This window comes from Mixophyes fleayi, chromosome 5, assembly GCF_038048845.1.
Source record: "Mixophyes fleayi isolate aMixFle1 chromosome 5, aMixFle1.hap1, whole genome shotgun sequence".
Taxonomy (NCBI): Eukaryota; Metazoa; Chordata; class Amphibia; order Anura; family Limnodynastidae; genus Mixophyes; species Mixophyes fleayi.
In genome coordinates, this window is record NC_134406.1 from 111796402 (window position 1) to 111822875 (window position 26474).

Sequence of the window (26474 nt, forward strand, 5' to 3'; positions counted from 1 at the left end):
CTATGATTGGCCTCTTGAATATTTACATGCTGCAGTACAGGTGTCAGATAATCTCTATTAGAGAGTGCATCTAGTAGATGGGTATACATGCAGAGATTATATTTGAAACTAAACCATAGGGGTATATTTTGTACATTTAGCCCCTAAAATAATTCCACATAGGTTGATTTAGCCTTTAAGCTGTTAAAATCTGAAAGCCCTTTCTGTTCATAGGATGGGCATCTTTTGAAGACATTCATGCAGGCTTATCATCTGTGAGTTTAAGTTGGGGGATATTTTGTGTTATCATGGGCCCACACTGGGGCTAGGCAGGAATTCCACCACTCAGCTGGGGGCCATTTTAATATAAATTGAACTAGTGGTGGAGCTGTTTGGAATTATGTACTCAGAGCCTGCCTGAAGGCTATTTTACATCCTGACTGCCATCATAACTTTTATTTTTTACTTTTCTTATCATCTTTAGTGGAGACAGGTTATCTGCCAGCCACTAGCCGGTTGACTGTTTAAGAGTGCTGGAACTGACATCACAGTAGTCCAAGCAATGGCTTGAACAATGACATTTTATGATATTCTGGAATATTTCAGTCAACTCATTTAAAAAAAAAATATACATATATATACTTTACGTCCTAAATCATGCTGTTGGGAGTCTATTTAATGTAAACAGTTTGTACATACTGTATTCTTTTATACTTCGTATAAAGCCTTAGGAATATATTTACTAAACTGTGGGTTTGAAAAAGTGGAGATGTTGCCTATAGCAACCAGATTCTCGCTGTCATTTTGAAGAATGTACTAAATAAATGATAACTAGAATCTGACTGGTTGCTATAGGCAACATATCTACATTTTCAGACCTACAGTTTAGTAAATATACCCCTTAGTGTCATTTCTCTATGACGTACTGTCCATTATACAATCATGTTATTACATTTTTAACTGTTTGCTTTGTACTTGTAAATCTTTCTTTAGAGCATCTGCTAGAAACACAAATCATTTAACCTTTCATTACTACCTTCTATTTTACAATTGAAAGCTTTTGTCAGCTGTAAATATGATTGAACCATACAGTACTGTGCTATGCATGTTATGTTTTATAACCTGTTTTATGTTACATATTAGTTTACACAAGCGGAGGGCAAATATTTTTTCAGAACCATTTAGAAGAGCAATAAAAGCAACAGCTCTTCAAAGTCCACTGGGAATGTATGATGGTTCATTCAGAGCTCAGTGAAGCATTGACTGATAAGGCATTAATAATTAGAAGAACTATCTTAGTAAAGGTTCTGCTGACACTTCTTTCTGCTTTAGGTGGTGCCCTTTTCAGATGAGTGCCAAAGGTTCACTATAAATACCATTTGCTTACATTGAGAATTATCACTTCCATCCTCCATCAAGCTGTCTGTTTTCTTTTTTCCTATTCCTTATGTAATAAGAAAGTTATACTCTGTGCATCATGGTGAGACTTGTGCTGCCAAACCCAGGCTTGGAGAACAGGATACAAACACATGAGGAACTTGAGATACTAGAAACAAAAGAAGCAGGCGACAGACCACAATGGGACAACAAAGCTCAGTACATGCTTACCTGTATAGGCTTTTGCGTGGGGCTGGGAAATGTATGGAGATTTCCTTACCTTTGTCAAAGCCACGGAGGAGGTACGTGCTTCTTTTTTTGAAATTATCTATGGATTTTTTTAGGTTTTAAGTATTGACAGATTTTTTTTGTATGGTATCTTGCAGAAAAACAAGTTCAGAATAATATCAAATTTTCTAAACTAAATTAGTTACTTTGAAAAAAAAGAGGAAAAATAAATATATGTGTAATACTACAATTTAAGGCCACTTAGGGTAAACGGGGGTCTTTGTTGTGGTTACAAAGTACTTTATGTTTTGCTTTTTGTCACAGCAGAATAGTGAAAATGTTTACTTCACATTTGTGCCTAAATCATACAAAATATCACACGGAATCCAGCAGAATCGATTGACACAATTCCTAGTGAAAGCATATTTTAGTCTGTATTCAGATAAGCACTTTATAGAACTTTTATTGTCAAGTCACTATTCACACTGTCATATTATTATTATTATTATTATTATTATTATCTCTTTATTTATAAAGCACTGATATATTATACAGTGCTATACATTAAGGGGAATATGACATAACACAAATAAATTATATACAATAACATGAAATGTAAGGTAAAGATGGCCCGGACCAAATGAGAGATCAGACTTAGACCAAGTACACATATACTGGTGAAACTATTACCTGTCTGCACCCTACCAGCTTTGGATCAGGGGCCCATTTTAAACGACTAAATCTTTAAGTATGATTGCAGCATAAGTGTAAATTCTATTTGAACTGCACCGTCTGGTAATAGAGATTAGCAAAATGATTAAGCAAATAATGAGTTCTATAGGATTGCAGTGTTTTGCGACTGGCAAATCATTTTGTAAATACTGAACCAGAAAAAAGTAGGTAGTAACAAGTTTCAAGAGTACAAAAGAGCCAAAATACAGGGGTGCAGTATATGATCTAATGCCTCCTTCCCTAAGTGCCATTTGCATTTCTATAGTACACTAGTGCAGTGGTTCCCAAACTGTGCACCTAGGCTCCTTGGGGTGCCTCGGTGATCTAACAGGGGTGCCTCAGCCAGGGCCAGTGGTAAGTAAGGCAGAGGACTACTTGGTAATTATTTTGGCTTAGAGGGGCCTTGAAAATATTATGGAGACCCTAAGGGTGCCTTGAACTGAAAAAATTTGATTTGGGATCCACTGCACTAGTGAACCATTTTGCTGCATGTGTTACTTTCTACAACAGATATTTAAGCTGCCAAAATATCAGGTCTGTCACAGTAAAGTTGTTTAGTTATTATACCCTTTACATTTAGTGAGTCCATATAATTATCCCCTAGAACCAATAGCATCTTCTTGCTTGGTTGCAATGTGGACTGGAGAGGATGGGTTTTCTTTTGGTTTTGGGGAGACAAACCAATAAAAGGGTGAAGATAAGTAAAAAAATAATAATCAAAAAATCATAAATCAGTGAGGTATTCTATATGTATTTCAAATATTACAGATATTGGTGAAATCTTCGCTCGAAGAAGTAGTACCCACACTGAATATCATCAAAAATTTGAATGGTCAACATCTTAAGATTAGTTATAAAAAAAAGTAAATGTTTTAATGTAAATGGTAAATGTTATAATACAGGCTTACAATAAGCTAAAAATGGGAGTTTGATATATACAATCAAGTGCCACATATATTATACTGGTCCAGTTAGATGTCAATGGGAAAAGTGCTTGGTGGTGTCACATGACCCAGTCACATAGCAGTATTGGTTAGAGAGTCAGAGGCTGTTTGAGTAGAAAAACAATAAATGTAAGTTTTGAGTGAACTGTACAAAGAGACAGTAATGGGGTAGACTAGACTACGGAGATTGAGAAGGCAGTTTATGAAATTGATAAGATTCATTTCCAGGGAACTCTTAAAAGTTTGCAGGCTAGAAGTCTTATTGTACGAGAGAGGAAATTCCAAAGAGTGGGCCCAGCACGCAATAGTCTTGTAAATGGTTAGCAGGTAATGATGGGAGCCACAGATCACTGCCACAATAAAAGGGCCAAGTTGGGAGATATTTTGAAACAAGGAAAGATATATATGTTGATGCAGTTTTGTTAATGGCTTTGTATGTTAGTAGAAGTTACTGGATACCGGTAAAGTACAGGCAACCAATGTAGGGACTGACAGATCGGAGAAGCAGCAGGAGAACATTCTGCAAGGAAAATTATTCTAGTTGTTGCATTCAAAATAGTTTGTAGGGATGAGAGGGTGACTAGTCTGAAAGATGGGAATTGTAATAGTTAATGTGGGAGGTTATGAGTACATGAATTAAAGTTTTTGTAATATCTCGTGTGTGATACATGCATATTCTGCAGATTTTTCTTAGATGTGTGTAAGAGGATTTGAATATAAATTGAATGTTTTGTTGTCAACTGAAATATATATATCAGTTAGGATAGATTCTGTTGACTGATGAAATTTTTTTATGAAGATTTAGTTTAAGATGGCAAGAGGACATCCAAGATAAAATGTTGGAAAAATGATGCTGAAATCCAAATGAGCGTATTAGTTTTCCAAGAGAAGATATAGGTATAGAGAAGAGCAAAGGGCCCAGAACATTTTTTTAATCCAACAAGAGGAAGTGGACAGGAGGTGGATGCAGAGAAATGGACATTGAAGGAGCAGTTTCATAACTAGGATGAGAACCAGGATATACAGCAGAGAGTGTTAAGAGAATTAGAGTAGTGGTCTTTAAATTTAGCAATGACCAAATCACCTTAGTCAGTGCAGTCTCTGTGGAGTGTTGGGAACGAAAGCCTGACATAGGTCCAATAGGTTGTATGTGGAAAGAAAATATGTAAAGTAGGTGTAAATAAGTCTGTTAAGAACCTTCGAGTGGCATGCGCGTTGAGAGAATGGAGAGTAATCAACGAGATAGGTTTAGAATTTGTTATTTTCATAATATGACTAATAACCACACACTTTAATAATGATAGAAAAATACCAATTGCATAGGCATAGGATACAGCCATCAACTGATTAGTGAGGGGATAGGGTAGAGTGAAGAGATAGTAGAGTGGGAGGTGAAGATAAAGGGACTAAGTCATCAAGGAAAGGAAAGCAAAAATAAAAGGAGTAACTTTGCACCTCTGCAAAACCATGTTGCATTGGAGGGAGAGGTAAATTTAAAATGTGGAGACAAATTTATAGTTGGGGTAGTGCATGTTCTACATCAACTTTAAATTTCAGTGTAAAAATAAAGTTTTCAAGTATGTGGGTTCTACATGACAAAAAAGTCAGTATTTTCTTTATGTGCAAAATATTAAACTAATTTGCACCCCTAGCATTGTAACATAGTTTCATCCAGGTTCAAATTCACTCTTATTTTTCTTTGCACTCCTTAATGATTCAGGTCCAAAGATTTCAGTTTTGTTTGTGGGATAAAAATGAAGAGAAGGCACCAGTTGGTGCAGGAAAGGACTTGTTCATATTTTTGTTTGGGGAAGAAGATACAATTTCATATTTGCTCTTGTAAATTTTGCCCTTGAAGTTGGAAATAAGATCTGGACAGCAACGGTGGTCAGAGTGCAGTAATTGTAATTGGAGTGTTGAAAAGTGATTGAAATAAATTCAGTAGGCGTTTGTCATTAGAAGCCTGAGTGGAGATGAGGGATTGGAAGTATATTTGTTTGCCAGTAGTGAGATAGATATTGGTGATGGAAGTTGTTACCGTGAGATGAAAGTTGTTAAAAATTGATAGAACTGAAATTTATGTTGGTATAAAGAGGTTCAGTTGAATTATATTGTGTAAAGATAATAAAATGGTGAAGGAGAGTTTGTAATTTATCAGGTGATGGTTTGAAAGAGAGGAATGAGTTTTACAGAAATCAGAGACTGAACAAAATCTGGAGAAAACCAAGAAAGTGGCCATAACAATGAGTAGAAGATTCAATCCACTTGAAAAAAGTGAAAGTCAGAGAGACTAGTTTGAAGGCATATACTGAATTTGGAAAATCAATTGGGGTGTTGAAGTCGCTCAAGTTGATGGTGTAGATGTCAGAGGATAAAACATTAGGTAGCCATGCAGAGAAATGCTCAAGAACAACATGCATAGAGAAAGAGTTGAAAATCTGTGAGTAATGGAACAGTTGATAGAACTGTGAACGTGCAACATGGGGAAAGGAATATTCCAACCTGACATCCTTGTCTGCTTCCAGGCCTGAAGTGGATACCACCATGTGGTACGGCTGCAGGTGAAGAAGTGTCTAATTGTGGGGGTTCAGTTGCTGTTATTGCCAGAAAGTTGATTGCATCATGCAGCTGATGAAGATTGTTGCTAGTTATCCTCAGATGTTGTTCTCTGTTTGATCGTGTGCTGTTCAACTGTGATTTTCCATCGCTCTGTAGCAAAATCACTTACATCATCTACCCTCCTGAAAATGTATTCCCACTAGACTGACCGTAAAGATATAGTGAAGTTCATTTACAAAACATGTCACATGTGAACCAATTTTTGATTTGCTCAAAAGAAAACAAGTGCTGAGAGTTGGGATTAATGAAAATATGGCTAGTGCAATAATAAAATTAGATCAAGACTTTCACTTGGGTAGTAGTTGCTGATAAATTGCAGATACAATTATGGATATTCATTATATAAATTGCAGTGAAATGAAGTTCAAAGGTAATAGAAGTTAATACTAGTTGCAATTGTGGATACATGCATGGAAATATAGATTGCAGTCAAATGAGTTTCAGGCACAGATAATGGAAGATAATACTACTTGTAATTGTGGATATATACAAAGAAAATACAAGTGCAGTCAAATGAAGTTTAGGCAGAGATACTAAAATTTAATAGTAGTTGCAAATTATGAAACATACCTGGGGATGTAGCAAAAAGATTTTGTAAAATACAAATCAAGGAAGGCAGATGAGCATCATACAGATATTTCAAGTAAAACTAAGAATGATTTCTGATGAATGTTTCATGACTGGATTTGGCTTGCAAAGAATGACATTTGTGAGGTGGGATACTTAGAAACTTACTATACCCCACCAACCTTACCCAAAATATAAATTTTACTTAAAAAGTCAGCCATAGCCATAAAATGAAATAACAGATTTTACTCTTACAAACACATTTAATAACAACACAATTACTCTTATGGTTAGCATAATAAAATGACAGCATTCATACATAAATTGCATAATTAGGGACACCCCAAATCAGGAGTCTGATTTAGGGAAAACTAAGCATTGTGTTGACAGTGTTCACAGAGTAAAGCAATTTGTATGTCAGGAATTCAGCACTTGTACTACCTGCTATGAGCTAAAAAACCGTAAAATACAGAGTTCCCTAAGATAATGTACATGGGTGCGCATACTGCATAGTGTCCATATGGCTTTAGTCTAAGGGCCTGAATCTCAAGCGTTCCTTTGTTTCCCTTTCCTGTTGCACCCACATGGGCTGCTATGGTTTTTTTATGCCCCTGGTCACCATTGCACATTTTGGGACATAATACAGACCTGAACACAGTGTCACTTAAATTAGTTTGCTATTTGCACATTTACAGTGTTTCATTTTTGTTCTTTAAACATTAAATGGTGTATGCATTGTCAAATGAAATACTTTGTGCTACCATATCAAGAAATGTAGCATGAATCCATGAGGCAGATGAGATACGAGAACGTAATTAAGAAGATTCTACACCTAAATGATGAGTAACAGTTTAAGACAACTTTTTATGTGTTCTCTTACTAATCATATTTGTAATGCTAGTGGCTTTTTACAGTACCCTTTTTACTAAGCTGTGATGACTAAGCATTATTATTATTATTATTATTATTACTATTATTATCAGTATTGACTTGTAAGTACAGTGTTCTACAGCATCAGACAGTGGAGGAAAAAAGCATACATAAAACTGGGACCAACATGGTCAAAAAAAGTATGTGCAAATGTGAAAAGAAAGGATGGGGATGGCCCTGCCCCGCAGAGTTTGCAATCTAATGGGACAAGGGTAGATCTTAGACAAGTGGACAGTAATAAGTGTACCAGTGTGAGTAGGACAGACTCTAATAAAGAGGTTGGTGTTCAAAGATTATTTAAAGATTTAAAGGTTGCAGAAGAGACTGATCAAGCTTGGTATGGAATTCCACTTGGGAATAGTCGCATGGGAGTCTGTCTTTTAGACAGGAGTGGAGGTGCATATAATATGAACTGTAATAAAAAAATTATATGAATTCATGAAGACTTATTAGGGCCTGAGTCATTAAGGCATGCATCTGCTGATTTTGAGCGTATTGTACGCAAATCAGTCTGCACATGCCCAGAACCGGGAGGTACAGCCCTGTCTGCTGTGTGTGCGGACGCCATGGACACTTACTACAGCTTACGGTTTTGGGGAGTGAAGAGAGTGGGGAAGGGGCATTGGGCCATAGTCAATTACAATAAGGATGTGTCAAGCTTATGCACAAGCAGCCATGTCAGAGTCAAGTTTTGGCCATCTCAAAGATGCTTGTTTTTCTGCCATATCTCTTGCACTGGCTAGTCTTAAGCTAGGTACACACTACAGGTTTTTCACCCGATTATCGTGCCAATCACACAATAATAGGCTGTTTTCCGATATTGCATTAATGCGTTTACTCCCACGATCATGTTTTATCGTATCATTTAATTTGATTTTATAAGCAGACTAAAAATCTCTGTAAATGATGGAATGATGTCGGGCAAATTCTGAAGTGTGCATGCACTCACGTCCAGCAGTGTAGGCCGATCTCCATAGATTTTACAGAGTCTCAATCTTTTGAGGAGATGGTTATGACAAATGAAGTACACATATCTGAAGGTAAATCAACTTACAGTGTTTGATAAAATTGTTAACGATATTGCATCAGGAGAATTTTTCTGTAGTGTGTACTCAGCTTAAGTCCTGAGTCCTAGTAATGTCAGCATCGTATGCATACCATTACGTGTCTGCAATCAAGAGCAAATGTAAAAATGTCCATTATGTACAGTGGACATCAAGGCCAGCCTAATAAATATATATATATATATATATATATATATAAATATATATATATTTTTTAAAAAAATAAAAATTTGCATTTATAATCATAAATGACTATATTATGGACAAGTAACATTAATTGGGTAATGTTTTTTTTTCTGTGCTTTCTTTTGAGATTTAATATTCCACATAGATATTGTACATATCATGCAGTATCTGGTCTAGTAGAGCAGATTAAAACTACACCCATAGTCAACATCACACATATCTTGAGATCCATTTCTTGTTGACTTCAGGAGCACAGAGAGACGATTTATGCGTGGTTTATAACCTAAGCACGACACACTCAGTATGCGTGCCTTAATGACTCGGGCCCATAGACGGATTAGGCAAAAAAAAATAACAGAGATACTTAAAATCGTTAATAACTATGCAAAAAATGAAGAATCTAGTTTTTTATTACTTCACTCACAATTTCAAAATATCTGAGTGTACTTTACAGAGTTTTTATAGTTTTGATCTTTTAAAACCATTCATGACTCTTTTTATGGGAATATATTGGTGAAATTTAAGTAAATTGCTAAAAATGCACAATGGACCCATCCATGCATAGAGACCATTAATCATGTAGAAATATAAAGGCAATTCATAGTGATTTCAAAATATATATTTGTTCAAATGCATTGAATGATTAAATGTAAAACATTTTTTTCTGCAAGTCATTAGAGCTATTACTTATCAATGTGAAGAAATACACTGTGATATTACCCAGTATATTAGTTATAATGCTACAAGCAGAAAATGTATTAACATTTATTATTAACATTTATCTGTATAGCACCTATGTGATAAGCACACTTTACAGACTAATTAACATTAGTGCCTGCCCCAGTGGAACTTACAATCTATATTCTCTAACCCACTGACAGACTTGCATACTAGTGATGTTCCTTGCACTTGAATTTTGAAAACTGGCTAAAAAAAATCTGGAATTGTTAGTGCATTTGTGTCTGAATTCAGCCTGCACAGTATTAGATGTTACAAAATTTTGGTATGAATCAGCTCAGCATTCTCTTGGATCTCTCTGCTGCATTTGACACTGTTGACCACTCCCTTATATACAACGGCTACAATCCCTAGGCCTTCAAGACACTGTCTTATCCTTGTTTTCATCCTACCTATCTAACTGCTCTTTGAGTGTTCGTTTCTCTTGATCTACCACCTCTCTGCTTCCTTTATAAGTTGAAGTACCCCAAAGTTCAGTCCTAGGACTTCAGTATCATCTCTATGTGGATGATACCCAAATATATATATCCTCACCAGATGTCTCACCATCTGTGTTGACTCACTTTACTGAATGTCTTTCTGTCATTTCATCTTGGATGTCCTAAATGACATATCTATTTCTACTGACATTGCAATAAACCCTAGCTCCCAAACTCACTGCCTAGGAAATATCCTTGAATCAGAAATATCAGTTGTTCCCACATCCAATCTGTATCTAAATCCTGTTACATACACCTGAGAAACTTTTCCAGAATTTGTACATATCTCACACATATCTCACACAATATATTGCACAAACTTGAATTTATCCACTCATTATCTTACGCATTGTCTACTGCAATTTCCTACTCACTAGTATTGCCCGAATCAAACTTTCACCCATACAATCTATTTTTCACACACCTTCAAGACTGACTTTTCTTGCAAAATGTTCATCCATCGCTGCTCCGCTCTGTCAGCCCCTAATTGGTTGCCTGTTTTTTACCGAAACCAATACAAAATACTTCTACTAACATACAAGGCCATCAACAAAGCTGCACCGACATATATCTCCTCACTTGTTTCAAAATATCTCCTAACTCAACACCTCCATTCTGCGTAAGATCTGCACACTCTTATCTCATAGATTGTAAGCTTGCGAGCAGGGCACTATTACCTCTCTGTTTGTATTACCCAGTATTGTTTTATTACTCTTTGCTCCCAATTGTAAAGCGCTACAGATTCTGTTGGCGCTATATAAATCTTGATGATGATGTTGATGATGATCCTGCTTCCATTCCTGGTTACAGGACTTTTTTCGGGCTGCACCCAGTCTGTGGGATGCCCTTCCTAACAAAACAAGACTTTACTCCAGTTCAAACCTTCAGGCGTACTTTGAAAACCTAACTCTTCAGGCAAGCTTATCAATATATAAGCACATAACATTGTGTATAAAACTACTATTTAACTATAGATTGTAGGATTTTGTACATCTCTGTCTGTCTGTAATACCCTGTCTAGTGTTATGATTGAGTTTGTTTCCACTTGTAAAGCATTACAGAATAAGCTGGCAATTTATAAATAAATGTTAATACTAAGAAGAAGAAGAATTAGCAATACTTTTTTCAATCTTTCTCAAAATAAATATTATCTATCACTAATATCATGCTAAAAAAGGATGGCTTAAAGTTATGCACCCCCCACACATATATCCTTTCTACCCAAATCCTTAGAAACAATATTTTCTAGATAATATGAATACCCAAAGGAATAAATGTTTTTATCCTCTAAACAAGGCAATAATGCACAAAAATAGAAATACAAACAGTGGCAGCCATGAGGAAGAAACAGCAGAAACATTTAAAAAAAACATATAAAAAACATATACAGACAGTATTTTTGGCCTCACAAATCAAGATACTGTAATTGCACCAGCAAAGTGACCCGATAATGCCATCAGTGGCCTGAAAATGATAGACATCTCTCTCAGAGAATATTCTGATCATCATAAATCAGTAATTTTTCAGCTCTCAGAAAAATCTGAATGATTTATAGTGATTTATGATGATAGTGCCAGCAATATAAATCACTTTAACCTGTTAAACTAAATAAACACGTTAAAATGAATCAATTGTGACACCTAGTGGCTACAGGTAATTATTATACAGGTAAAACAAATCGAAAGAACATTGCTTACAACTATGAAAATAGGTTTACACTAAAAGTGCAAGAATAAGAATTGGAATAAACCAACACATTCTTTTAAATGATGTAAAAAAATTATTACTCAGTGATAACTAGTCCATTAAAACATTATGGGTTGTTATAAATTATTCTGAAGGCTTTTAGTAGCCACCTGTATAGATAAGATTTACATTTAATTAGTATTTCATTATAAATCCATATTTCAGATGTCACTAACTGTGCAATTATAAAATCAGACTGAAAATTAAAAGATTGTATCAACATTCTATATATTGCTTTGGAAATGTTCAGGAGGGTAGTCAGTCAGACAGGGGTCAATGAGTCAAATGAAAACATAAACTGGACACCAACAGAACAAACAATATAAAATATAATGGAAAGAGGGGAAGCAGGAATAATGCACATCTTAATCCTATAATTTTGCACCTGGGCATGTCCATTAGAAAGGGCAAACTTTAAACATTCCATAGCATGCACAAATCCTGGTACAGTCCAATATATCTAAATGCTTCATGTTATTGATTTTGTAATTGATACATATGAATGATCATTTTCTTTCCTACAGAGTGAAAAAGAGCACTGGTTAATAATAGTGTCAGTTTAGTATAGGGATGAGTGGACTCGGATTCTTGCAATCCGAGCCCACCCGAACAGTGCGGATCCGAGGCCGATCCGAGCACTGTTCGGGAACTTCCGGGCGGCAAACGGAGCCAAACCGAGGCTATGACATCCAAGTCTTGCGTCGGATCTCGCGAGACTCGGATGTCATAAATACTCACCTTGCGGGCGCCATCTTCATTCTGGCTGTGATCACTCGTGAGGGAGGTTGTAGTTAGGGAGCTCCTGATCAGTTTAGTTGTTCTTTGTGCTTTGTCCAGTGCTCTGTCCTGCTGAGTCAAGTGGTGCTTTGTCCAGTGCTCTGTCCTGCTGAGTCCAGTGGTGCTTTTGTCCTGTGCTCTGTCCTGCTGAGTCCAGTAGTTTTGCCTGTGTCCTGTGCTCTGTTCTGCTAAGGGCATAGTTATTTCAAATTTATTCAAAAGTTATAAAAAATTAAATTAAAAAAAACATTATACAAAAATAATTGAAAAAAACCATAAAAAAAAATAGTTTAAAAATACTAGGTACTGATATTTCAAAGTCAAACTACGTTCACTGTTGCTGCTGTACCAAAAAATAATAGGTACTGCTATTTAAAAGTCAAACTATGTTCTCTGTTGCTGCTGTACCCAAAAATAATAGGTACTGCTATTTAAAAGTCAAACTACGTTCTCTGTTGCTGCTGTACCCAAAAATAATAGGTACTGCTATTTAAAAGTCAAACTACATTCACTGTTGCTGCTGTACCAAAAAAAACTAGGTACTGCTATTTAAAAGTCAAACTACGTTCTCTGTTGCTGCTGTACCAAAAAAAACTAGGTACTGCTATTTAAAAGTCAAACTACGTTCACTGTTGCTGCTGTACCAAAAAAATAATAGGTACTGCTATATAATTCCAGTCCAGTGGTACTCTCCTGTGCCGCATATAATTTGTAAAGGCTTTGCCGAGTGTGTGTGGTTTAGGGGTACGCTCTCTTGTGCTGCATATAATGGAGTACCAAAATTTGGAGGATAAAGTAGGGAAAGATCAAGAACCACTTCCTCCTAATGCTGAAGCTGCTGCCACTAGTCATGACATAGACGATGAAATACCTTCAACGTCGTCTGCCAAGGCCGATGCCCAATCTCCTAGTAGAGGGCATGTAAAATCCAAAAACCCAAAGTTGACTAAAATTACCAAAAAAAGAAAATTAAAAACATCTGAGGAGAAACGAAAACTTGTCAATATGCCATTTACGACACAGAGTGGCAAGGAACGGCTTAGACCCTGCCCTGTGTTCAGGACTAGTGGTTCAGCTTCACCCAAGGATCTAAGCCCTCCTCCTCCCCCCTCTCCAAAAAATTTAAGAGAGTCATGCTGCAAGCAACAACAACCAAACAGAAAACAACTCTGCCTTCTAAACAGATGACATCACAAATCCCCAAGGCGAGTCCAAGGGTGTTGGTGGTTGCGAAGCCTGACCTTCCCATCACTGTACGGGAAGAGGTGACTCCATCCACCATTTGCAGCACACCCTCTGCATATGCTGGAAGGATCACCCACAGTGTAGATCCAGATTTGGATAATCAAGGTGTCAATGTTGTACACCGGGAGGAGGCTATTGATGTAGCTGGCGCTGTGGAGGAACTTGATGATGAGGATGCTGATGTGCTTATTTTAAATGAGGCACCAGGGGGGGAAACAGTTGATGTCCATGGGATGAAAAAGCCCATCGTCATGCCTGGTCAGAAGACCAAAAAATGCACCTCTTCGGTCTGGAGTTATTTTTATCCCAATCCGGACAACAAATGTATGGCCATATGTAGCTTATGTAAAGCTCAAATAAGCAGGGGTAAGGATCTTGGCCACCTAGGGACATCCTCCCTTATACGTCACCTGAATAACCTTCATAGTTCAGTGGTTAGTTCAGGAACTGGGTCTAGGACCGTCATTAGTCCAGGGACACCTAAATCCCTTGGTCCTGTTGGATACACACCACCAACACCCTCCTCGTCAACTTCCTCCACAATCTCCATCAGATTTAGTCCTACAGGCCATGTCACCAGCCAGACTGAGTCCTCTTCAATATGGGATTCATCCGAGGAATCCTGCAGCGGTACGCCTACTACTGCCACTGCTGATGTTGCTGCTGGTAGTCGGTCATCTTCCCAGAGGGGAAGTCGTAAGACCGCTACGTCTTTCACCAAACAGTTGACCATCCAACAGTCATTTGCCCTGAGCACAAAGTACGACAGTAGTCACCCTATAGCAAAGCGTATAACTGCGTCTGTAACAGCTATGTTGGTGTTAGACGTGCGTCCGGTGTCTGCCATCAGTGGAGTGGGATTTAGACGGTTGATGGAGGTATTGTGGCCCCGGTACCAAATTGGGTACCGGGGCCACTCCACTACGCAGTCCAGATAGATGCGTATCAGATATTAAAAAACGTTGACTGTTGCTGCCAAATCCAAAATTAATTAAAATGGCCTGTCATCGTCAAAAACAAGAGGTATTGACGCGCTCGAACTACACCCTGTAGAGGATTTAGGAGCAGCCATATGTGCAGTGGAATTGAGACCATTTGGAGGAGGTATTGTGGCCCTGGTACCAAATTGGGTACCGGGCCCACTCCACTACACAGTCCAGAAAGCTACCTCGGTGCAACGTTTTGGACTAAAAACAATATTGTGAGGTGTTCAGAATAGACTGGAAATTAGTGGAAATGATTGTTATTGAATGTTATTGAGGTTAATAATAGCGTAGGAGTGAAAAGAAACTAAAAAACTGGATTTTAGCACTTTTTATGCTTTCTTAAAAATAAATCAGAATCCAAAACCCTAAATAAGAACCAAAATCTTTCGTCAGGTGTTTTGGCAAAACAAATCAGAACCCAAAACCTCAAGCTAATCAGAACCCAAAACCCAAAACCCTAAAACTGGCGAGTGCACACCCCTAGTTTAGTATGACATATTTATTTAAAGCCTGGAATCAACTGCTTTTGTGCTGATATTGAAACTATCTACTGTAGTTATGTAACATAGGATTATTTAATAACATTTCATTATTCAGAACATACATTGTTTCTGAATTCTACATAAAAACTTTGTGTTTGCACCACTGATTCAACCTATAGACATAGATCACCCTAATTACACTTTTTTGTTTACTCTATCTATAGTTTTCTGAATTTTAAAAGCATTGCAATTATAATGCATAAATTAATGTGAATAAAGGAAACAACAGTGTTTTCAATATATATGCTTTGTTATATGCAAATGATAAATATGTTAGTGAGCATTTTATGTGATATGTATATGGTATATTTTTCCAACAACTACACATCCATATATTTAGTATGTAATATATTTTTCAGGCAATACATACACAATTGCAAATTATAGATTGTACTTGAAAACATGATATAACACTTATATTGTCTTAATAAAAATACGTTAAAACCGAAAAAACAAAATGATTGCATATACAAAGGAAAGTTATCATTCTTTGATATAAGTTATTTTAAGTTCTGCAGTATTCTTTAATAGAGCTATGATGCAAGGACATGTTGTGATTAGGATGGTTTTATGGCTGTAATAGACCTATTTGTAATAAAAGTGTGTAGCTCATCTGATTGCAATCTCTTAGATGTTATTAAGGATGGGCAGAAAGTACAGTTGGACTGTGACCATGATCTGATTAAGTGTACACTTATCATCAACCACACTCATTGTGTCATATAGGATTAGTCGTTCGATGAGAACTCAATAACCAATTTTCTCAGATTCATACACACATGTATACAGCAAACTTTTACATTTACTACCACCAGGGATTAAGCAAGGCACTCTAGATAAACGAGCAGGTACTAGAAACCTCAACTCTTATTGGTAATCATGCTTTGGCTGCTCCAAATAGTACTCACTAAAACAGAAGCAATACACGGTAGTGATCATAAGTATAAGTATATGACTATTATCCATTAATAGCACATGATAATTGATAGTACCTACTTATGTCAATGCCGTCGAGGTATTATTGTGTTTAATTCACTAGGAAGATTAGTTCAACTGTTAAATTTCCCAAACCCCCAAACCTAATAGTGACCAATAGTAACCAACACACATAAATAGCTCACACAAACACATACATGCACACCACCTACTTCAGCTGTTTCTCCAATTGTATTTTTCGTTTCTAGCATAGTGGTGGTCTTTCCTGTTATCTCTTCCTATACCTCATATCTGTCGTCATGTCTTCCCAACCTCCATATGTCTCTTCTGCCTATTACCTCATCTCCTCACCTCCTTGTTTCCTCTGACCCCTTGCAGCATGTAATCCTCCTTTGTCTCCATGTGTAATGTCTAATAGTGTTCACAGTAGATAACAGCAATAATCAGGCTAGTCAGGGTTTTAACCTTTAGCAGCTCCCTATCTCAGAGAATATAATGTATTCATCAGTTCTTGGTTACTTCCAGGTCTTGAGCATGAAATTATAGCTTCTGACTATCCGACAAAACTGGAAAACAATGTCAGACAGCAGGGTCAATCCTATCAGTCAATGTAGTATTAAATTATAAGGTAATGGCAGGGTCAGAAACAGGCAAGGGCCGAAGTCAGGCAGTTATGTTTTAATAGTCAAAGGATAACAAGGGTCAACAATGGGATCACAGAGCAGCACCAAGGCTGCTCCCACGTTGCGTAATGAGGGTAATAAAGATGGACATTCAAACATGCACACCTAAAGAGACATTGAGCAGGTAATCACATTAATCATCATGTCTCCTCTTCTCACTGCCCTCTTTTCTTATCTTTGCACTGACATCCCACGATGTCACTATACCCTCTTCCCTCATGTCTGACACTTATATTATACCAGCTGTGCCTATTATATGATTCAATGCAATATATATGTTTGGCCATCATGTTACACCTGCTTGTGCCCAGTACTTTATGCTAGCCTATGACAAATTTGTTAATATATGTATCCTGAAAATTACACTGCTCTGTACCAAAATCCATATTTTACCAGACGTGCACAAAACCACATTAGCCTGTGCCCCTATCACATTGTACAACCCATTATTGCTATCATATTATACTAGTCTGTGCATCAATAACCAGCCTATGTCTTCATAACCATGATGCACTAAGAATTTATGCCCCATTTACCAGCATGTGATCCTAACCACCACCACCACCATGTGCCACCCTATACCTCTCTGTCAACTCCATGTAGAAACCAGTGACCCTCCATCACTAGCCTGTATTTCATATCATATGGGCATCTCTGTTATCATTTCAAAATTATAGGATTTCTTACTTAGATGGAAAAGATAGAAGTGTTCAACCTCGCTAATGAGCTGAAATCTGTTTTAGGGAAGACAAACAGAATGAATTGTGAAGAAGAACTGAGTTAAAACTTCATAAGGAAATGTTGTATGTTTTAATTTGTCTGTTTGCCAAACTTTCCAATGACTTTTATGTAGAAAACATTTAAAATATATATACATTATTTTTTTATAGGAGCATTTATGATCCCATTCCTTATATTGTTGGTATTTGAGGGTATACCACTGCTTCATCTTGAATTTGCAATTGGACAGCGCCTAAGATCAGGAACTATAGGAGTATGGAGTTCCATTCACCCAACCCTAAAGGGAGTTGGTAAGTATTATTCATATGAAATAAGTCATTTGGGCGCAATACCCCATAATTTAATTAAATTCAATAAACCCAGTTAAGGCTTTTATTATTTTTTTCCAAAATGCAGTCCTGGGGGTAAATGTATTATGCTCTAATTTTTGCAAATTGCCGATATTTGGATCTTGACAGCAAGATTTAAAATGGCGAACTGTTTAAAGGCAAAACTTTAAACACATTGCCGTTTTAAATTTTTCTGTCAAAGTCGCCAAATATCAGCGATTTGAAAAAATCAGAGCCTAATATATTTACCCCCTGGTGGGGGAAGGAGAACTTTACATCACAGCACCATGTGCGATTATTGTGGCAAGGAAATACATGTACAATCATGCACTGCAGTAGCTATATTGAATCATGCTTATACATAGCTAACAGCTTAGAGAGGACAGATCAGACAGTCCTAAGACAACACAGCAGTGCATTTAATCCAAGGGCCAGGTATTGTGGAGCCTCCTATGTAAAGCTCACAGGTACCCTGGTCTATTACCAAATACGTATAATTTCACCTAATAGATTTAATAATAACAATTATTTTGAAATTGTTAATGTTATTTAATAATAAATTAATGCAGTATATGGGGTCTATTTAAGAATTATCGAATTTTTGCCCCATTAAGTATCATCTGTCATTGCAACGATGACAGATGGCAATTTACTATAAAAGTAAAGTCGGGACAGCGCTTCCTATAGGAGACTGTCCCGACGATGACTCTTTTCTAATAAAGATTCCGGGTTCTGACTCAGAGGTTTTACTGTATATGTGCAATAAGCTTTTAGGAGCTTGATAAAATTGTCCACACTGCTGTCCCAACTCCGGTATTATGTGGTACCGGATATCTCCTGTGTTATCTTCAATTAAACTTTTGCTTAAAAATTATAGACAAGAACAATTATCAACACTCCTAAATATAAAGGACACAGTGTGATGAGTCAGTACTGACTATTGCTAATAAGACTGAATTAAATGCTAAATTAGCACTGTGACATGCATGTGGCATAAAGTTTGCTAAATCTAGAAAAATTCCATATACAATAAAAAAAATTAAAATTCCAACTAATCCTGACAATCCGATTTTCCCAGACTAGTCAGAAGTTGTAGTGTTGAAATGCATGGATAGTGGGTAATTTTGGCAATGACTAAGTAAATATGTGCATGATTTGCACAACTCTGAGTATGTTGTGTGCAAATTTTGATAGGGTAAAAATATCTCCTGATAATCCACTGTCAACGGGAGTTTGAATTTGAGGAAAAGTAACATTAGAAGTTAACCATTTTCAATGCAAAAAAATGTAATAAAATATAAGCATACACTTGTTTCAAATGTGTATTTTTTTAATTGTAAGCTGTATAGATAAAATCCTACAGGGGCATACAGTAGCTAGTTTTGATGTTAAACACTACAGAAAAATAATAAAATGCATTTTTCCTCTGTAGGTATTGCATCAATGTTCGTCTCTTTCCTTGTTGGTTTATATTACAACACCATTATTGCCTGGGTCATGTGGTATTTCTTCAACTCCTTCCAAGAACCTTTGCCATGGAGTACATGTCCACTGAATGAAAATCGCACAGGTAAAATACTTGCAAATGTGTTGCAGTTTAATAAAAGCAGAATATTCTTTTTTATGGCAAACCATTGGTGAACCTGACTCTCAACACTTACCCCCCCCCCCACCAACATAGTTATGTACATTCATACTGTTGTTCAGAAAATTGTTTCCACAAATTGTTTCAATGTTTTTAAAACTTTGTTTCTAATCAACAATTTTTTAATAAAATTTAAACATGTTGAAAAGCAAAAGTAGTAATATCTAAAGAAAAAGGTAGATGGAATCAGATGTTGGTGTCAGATATTGGAAATAAGGGAATTGCTGTCCTAGTGAAATTCAATCACATGTATGTTATAAATAGTTTAGTGCTGTAAAGTGTATTTTACTGATCTCTATTTGTTTCTGTCAAACAGGAACAGTAGAGCAAGTAATATATTATTTATTTATATAGCACCACTCATATTACACAGCACTGTACAGAGAATATGTAGTCATCCACATCAGTCCCTTCCCCATTAGCACTTACCATCTAAATTTAGAGTGAGCCAGTCACTTTGCTGTTCTAGGAGATCTAAGACATGTACCTTTAAAATACCTAGAAACCTGTTCAGTAGAACTTCTTTAGACCTAGAGAAACTATGACAACCACTAGGTGGTGAATTCCTCAAACTTTACAAACACAGAGAAATAAGAATGGTATTTGTGAAGAATCTTGTAATGTCTATGAGTAAGTTATCTATATTCTATAATAAAAGAAGGCTATGATGTCGTAAATTATTATATATGAAGTGATAGCTATTTATTCTACAGTGAAAGTAAATTGTATGCGATTCAATATTTACATTAAGTTTTCAAAATAACAGCTTGTACTGTGCAAATTACTAAACAAATATTAATAATTTCAGGTGTTGTAGATGAATGTGCAAGAAGTTCCTCTGTGGATTATTTCTGGTACCGAGAAACACTGAATACATCTACATCCATTGCAGATTCAGGCACTCTCCAGTGGTGGCTAGTTCTCAGTTTGGCTTGTGCTTGGGGTGTTCTCTATGTGTGTACCATTAGAGGCATTGAAACAACAGGAAAGGTATTTTGATTGATATCAATTATTCATTACATATAAAAAATATGAAGAAATTAAACATCCCTGAATAGATAGTATATGAACAAACATTACACTTACTGTGTTACAGCCAGATTGATGACTCTAGACCAGGGTTTTTACATGGTCGCTTTACGTTATCCATTACACTGGGCAGGTACAACATAATCATGATATTATTGAGAGTGCAAAGTTCCCATGTAATGGCATGAGCATGATCACTGTGCTTCTGTGATATCATCAACGGGGCATTGAGAAGGGAAGGACAGGTACAAATTTCCAGGGCCTACAGCTGCCTTAGGGCCCTGGCCTTCCTGTGTAGTGTTAGGAGCCACCAACCTTGTGTTGCCACTCTTCCATTAGCAGCTATGGTAGGGGCCCCAAGAAATTGCTGTATTGTGGCCCCAAATTCCTCTTGGCAGACCTGGCCAATAAACTGGAAGTTAATGCCTCCAACTTTTATTGAACATCTATTACATTAATATAAAACAAATATTATAGATAATAGTTCATATTTTTACTTTAAAACAGACACAAGAGCTGGTGGATCACCTTGGAAGCTGTAATATACTCATTGACCCATAGCACTAACAATACTTCTTTGCACAGGGAGTAGGCAGAGTACCACATCAGGTACGAAAGTCAGAGCAGAAAGGGTGGTTCTAGGACATCTATAGTCCATGGTCAAGGGGATGGTGCAGGATCCCTTTTTTTAACACCTCCTAATATATCTCAAATTGTCATAGTATTAAAAATACACAAGGTGGGGGCTGAAATGAAGAGGAATTACACTGGGATCAGTTTAACAAGATACAGATGATAAAAAACGATTGTTTATTATGCCAGAATTATGATATATGCTGAAAGGAATTAGGTACAAACTAACAAATAAGCCACAGCTGTCTTAGCCAGAGTTAAAATGTTTATGGGGTAAATTTATCAAGCTGTGGGTTTGAAAAAGTGGAGATGTTGGCTATAGCATTCAATTAGATTCTAGTTATAATTTTTTTAGCACATTCTACAAAATTACAGATAGAATCTGGTTGCCATAGGCAAACCCTCCACTTTTTCAAACCTGTTGCTTGATTAATTTACCCCTATAACTTTAAGCAATAGAAAATCTAATATTGCCGAAATTTACCCCAGCAATACTGACTGGCATTGGTAAGAGGACTCTCACTTTTCACCAACCAGTGCAGGGTCCCTCTAAGCATTTGTGACCTGGATCATTTGTGGTTCACACATACAAAGCAAAACTGGAACTCACATGCCTTGCAAGGGCAAGCTTCACTGGAGGCCCCTGGAGAAGGATATAGCTGGCAATAATATTCACTGGCCTGGGGGCTTTGTTGAAGAGGGAGAAGCTAATAATTCAGCAAAAACTCCAATTTTTGCTGGAGAAAGGACTTTTCTCCATTTGTTAAATAGGCACCTTAGTGACAAACAGACCATTGGGTTATAAAATTGTGTTCAAAGATTCCTTCTACCTCAATTGTTCATGGAACAAAACACTGTTTAGACAAATGAATCCCCTAACGACCATTGGTATTTCATACCATAGCTTCCATTATTTCAACAATTTATGCTCTAAAACATATTCCCAGAAGCAGCAAAATGAAAAAATACATAGCATTTGTAAAAAAATAAAACACATCTCCAGAGCCTAAACAAAACAAATTCCTTATAACTGTAGTGCTTACTAAACACATAATCCTACGGAACTTGGGTGGCCTATCCACTTTACAATTTAACAAAATCACACATTTTATATTCAAGCAAAATAATACTGTGACTGTATCACTTATAAATAACTTCTGGTATAAATTTATTTAAAGGAAATAGCGCAGGGAGCTAATTTATATATTTGCACATGCACTTATTTTTGATATTGTGTATATTTTGGTAAGGGAAATCTTTAATTTCTGAGACCAGTTGGAGAAAATTAGTTTTTTTCTGTTTTAAGCTTTCTAGAGGAAATGCCTTATTTTTTATGTATATATCTGATGCAATAAACCTTTCTTTAGAAAGCTTTTGTATATCTTGGTGTAAGGAAATTGTTTGGGGTTTACAACTTTTCTTGGGGAATTCTTTTCTTTGGAGGAAATGTGTATTCTGCGACTGTTGGAAGAAAGGACTCATGCTAATCTCATGCTAATTAGACGTTTTGATGTGTGAGGGTCATAGGAAGATGTAATTAGACTTGCTGTCAGATGTTCACTGTATCGAAATTAAGATGCAGGGTATCACAGTAAGGTTTTAAGATATCACAGATAAGCGTAAATATTGTTAGCTTTGCAATGCATGTAAATCTATGTTTTGGGAAACAGGTTACATCCTGATTCTAAAAATAGCCTGTAAGGCTGTGTTGAAAATAGTATAAAAAGGAAGCCCTTGTTAACTGAAATATATCTTTCTGATGTTCCATGTGACCTGACCACTGATACCTTTAATCAGTGGAACTGTCCCTGTCAAGGCACCTGTGTGAAATAAAACATCACTCTTTGCTTCAAGACCCTGCTTGACAACTTCTTCAATATTGCTGTAATGCAGATTAGACACTAAGGGGGGTATTCAATTGTTCTTTCGGGCGCCGCCGGAACGAGCGGGTTAAAACTATTACCGTTTATACTGTAAACTTGCGCGTAAAAACCGTTAATACGGTAGTTTACTCGCTGAATTTCCTCTCGCAGCTCAGGGAGTAATTACCGTATAAATAGTTTTAACGCACTCGTTCCGGCGGCGCCCGGAGAAACAATTGAATACCCTCCATAATCTAATCCATTCTCCGGCTGTTTCTGCGGTTTGGACCCAGCTCTCCAGTACCACTACTCTGCTCCTACCCAGCAGCTTTGGCCAGTGTGATAGGCCAGGGGGGATCCATCCACAGCACCCTGATCCACAGTAAGCAGTCAGGGGTACCAGCCCAAGTGTACCAGCACGGAAGTACACTAGCAGCGACAGTTAGCCAGAAGGAACGTGGTTCTGGGCGCCTTAAAGGAGTCCAGTGGTGGCAGCAGGCTTCTCCTACTGCGACAGGAGGGGCGTATTTGGAATAATGAAAGAGGACGGTGGCAAAGTAAGCCCAGTCGGTTCACAGCAACAACAGACAGGGTGGCACAGTCGGTCCATCCTGTCAGGAATACTTTTATATTTCTCTATGGATCTGGCCTTCTCAGAGGAATGGAAAATTAGAAGGCTTAGGGGCATATTCAATTAACGGCGGGATCGCCGAAAATCCAGCGCTAATACGGTAATCCTGCGCGTAAAAACCGTTAATACGGTAATTTACTCGCTGGATTTCAGCTCGCAGCTCAGGGAGCTGCGAGCTGAAATCCAGCGAGATATTACCGTATTGACGGTAATATTTTTGGAGATTGGGATTTTCGGCGATCCCGCCGTCAATTGAATATGCCCCTTAGAGTCTTTTTGACTGGAGTATTGTTTTACTGAATCTAAGCTAGAATAAATAGATTGTAAAAATAAAAAAAATAGATTTAAAAAAAAAACCTAAATCTTAGCAATTTATGTACTTTAATTCCTGTTATTCTCGCACCAGTTATAGATTTCCTTTCTATTTTTTATAATAACCCACAGAGGCAGGAAAATAGTACATCCAAACCCTACAACATCATCACTTCCACCTTGTAGAAAATGTCCTATTCCCGAACTTCCCACCCTCTTATTAATGAATTGATTCAGCCAAGTTAACTGAAATAGTGAATTAAATTTGAATCTTAGGAGCAGAGCATTTATTGTCAGATGAAAGGGGTCATGTTGAAGGGACTGAAAGATTTAGCCAACAAACATATACATATAGAATGCCTCATATTCTTAAATGAGTAATTATCAATGTTAGATCAATAGCTCTAGGTCTGCACTCTTATAATCTGATTTATCTTCTTTTCCAGGCAGTTTATGTAACATCTACACTTCCATATTTGGTCCTCACGATTTTCCTGATTAGAGGCCTTACATTGAAGGGTTCAGTAAATGGAATAATATATTTATTCACTCCAGATGTAAGTTGAGCTATCATGCTGCCACTGTTGTACTGTAATTAAATTGTAAGGAGCATTTAATATAAAGCATATGCACATTTGTGTTCCTACGTACAGATACTTACTATTCGCCTGCTCTATGTTTTTCCAGAGCTGCATTCACTGCAGCTTTAACTGCTGTTAAAAAGGGTTTGTTAAATTCTTTACATGTAACACAATGTAAACCATATTCCAATGACCAGTTAAGCAATGAATTTAGTTTATTCTTGTTTTAGATGTGTTGCACATGGTTTATGGTGTATTTTAATTAACCACTTGGGTGATGTGCACTCATAGATGGTTCACCCAATACATTTCAAGACGGGCTCCTACTCTTATTTTAGGGAGATACCGCTGCAAATTGAGTGCGCCTAGGTTTGTAAGGAGGTAGAAAATTGTCAAGAGGCAGAGCTGGATAAAGGCTTTGGGGGGCCCGGAACACTTAAGACAGGGGGGCTCCTAAGATCTAAAATTAAGGCAGTGGTTCCCAAACTTTTGCAGTTCGCGGCACCCTTAGATTCTCCATAATTTATTCAAGGCACCCCTCCAAAATAATTACCAAGCAGTACCGTTTTATAAGTAGTCGGGTCAAAATAACGTAATAAGTACTTAGGTCCGGACGGAAATACTTAGTAAGTTGTTTGCAAAAATAATACACATAAATCTATGGGAAAATAATATTTTTATATTTTTTTATATTTCTGTCATAGAGTAATTTACAGCTAACTCACTCTGTGCCCTCCTTCATCTCCACACACTCTGTGCCCCTCTGCATCCACACACTCTGTGCACCTCTGCATCCACACACTCTGTGCCCCATTGCATCCTATATATATATATATATATATATATATATATATATATATATATATGTGGACGGCTTCAGTAATTACTTTACCGATGATTAATAAAATAAAATCTGCCACTCTGGCATTGGTGTTACCAGTCTAATGTTTAATGTATAGTTATTGAAGAAACATGACTGATCAAATAAATAATCATATATATATATATATTTAAGAAGACCCTTCATAGCATGATTACTTGACTGCTTGATTAAATATGTCAAATGTAAGGTAGACAGTGTGCTCTAATGATAATTTACTATAATCAAACATGTTTATCACTAGTTTTTATTTTTAATCATTATTATATATTATATTATTGTTAGAGCTGCAGTTATTTTTTACTGATGTTTTCTCTTTCTCAGTCTCAGGAGACTGTTGATATTCACTATGTAGCAAGAAACAGTCACTAAGTATTATCACTAAGTATTATCACTACTTAGCCGATAGTGTTCTTTATAGCCTAGGTAGCCTAAGCCAGGCTACATGAGAAGTCATCACAGTGTTTTATACCCATATGAAAGCATGAGGTTGCAGGGCGTGGAAATTTCAGCTGACACAGTAACTGTCTATGAAATTAAATATTTGATCATTTTTATTTTATTTTTTTGCATATTTACATTATATCGAAGCTATATTTTTTAGGTGATTCTGTCAATGCAAGATTTATGTATGCAGGAAGGGCTGGTATGAGGCCAGGTTCAAGTTTGGTGATCAGTTTATTGTAGGCAGTGTTATCACTCACTGAACTAAATTTGGAGGACACAAGGAATAAACATCTCTATTAAATAATTATTTTAGGGTGGAATTATTTTGAGGGCCAGTGCAAGCCCTGGGATGCCAAAGTCCTCTCACAGGTGGCGCCCTCCCCCTCATACATTTCTCCCCACATGCATCCCTCTTCTTGCCTTAGCAGATGGGGAGGTGGTGGCAGCATTCTCTGCTCCTCAGACTTTGAGTGTGGCACTTGGCTGTGATGACTTAGTCAAGTACCTCGTTCCCAGTGTATCACTGACAATGAGAGTCAGCAGCTGACAGCTGTACATGTAAGAAGCTGTCAGTTGCATGTCCTTTTGCTCAGCAGCCAACACTATTACAGTGTTTTAGGTGCTCC

The 26474-nt window shown here is 36.9% G+C and overlaps 1 protein-coding gene across 1 annotated transcript in view; it reads left to right on the forward strand.

Annotated features, from left to right (window-relative positions):
• The first annotated feature begins 1362 nt into the window (after window positions 1-1362).
• Window positions 1363-26474, forward strand: part of SLC6A19 (solute carrier family 6 member 19) — a 102891-nt gene continuing 77779 nt past the window's right edge. Inside the window, exons 1-5 of the mRNA XM_075212696.1 lie at window positions 1363-1658; window positions 17649-17789; window positions 19261-19398; window positions 20282-20463; window positions 24387-24497. Of these exons, the coding sequence (XP_075068797.1) occupies window positions 1457-1658; window positions 17649-17789; window positions 19261-19398; window positions 20282-20463; window positions 24387-24497 (774 nt within the window). The 5' untranslated portion in view covers window positions 1363-1456. The remainder of the gene's footprint in view (window positions 1659-17648; window positions 17790-19260; window positions 19399-20281; window positions 20464-24386; window positions 24498-26474) is intronic.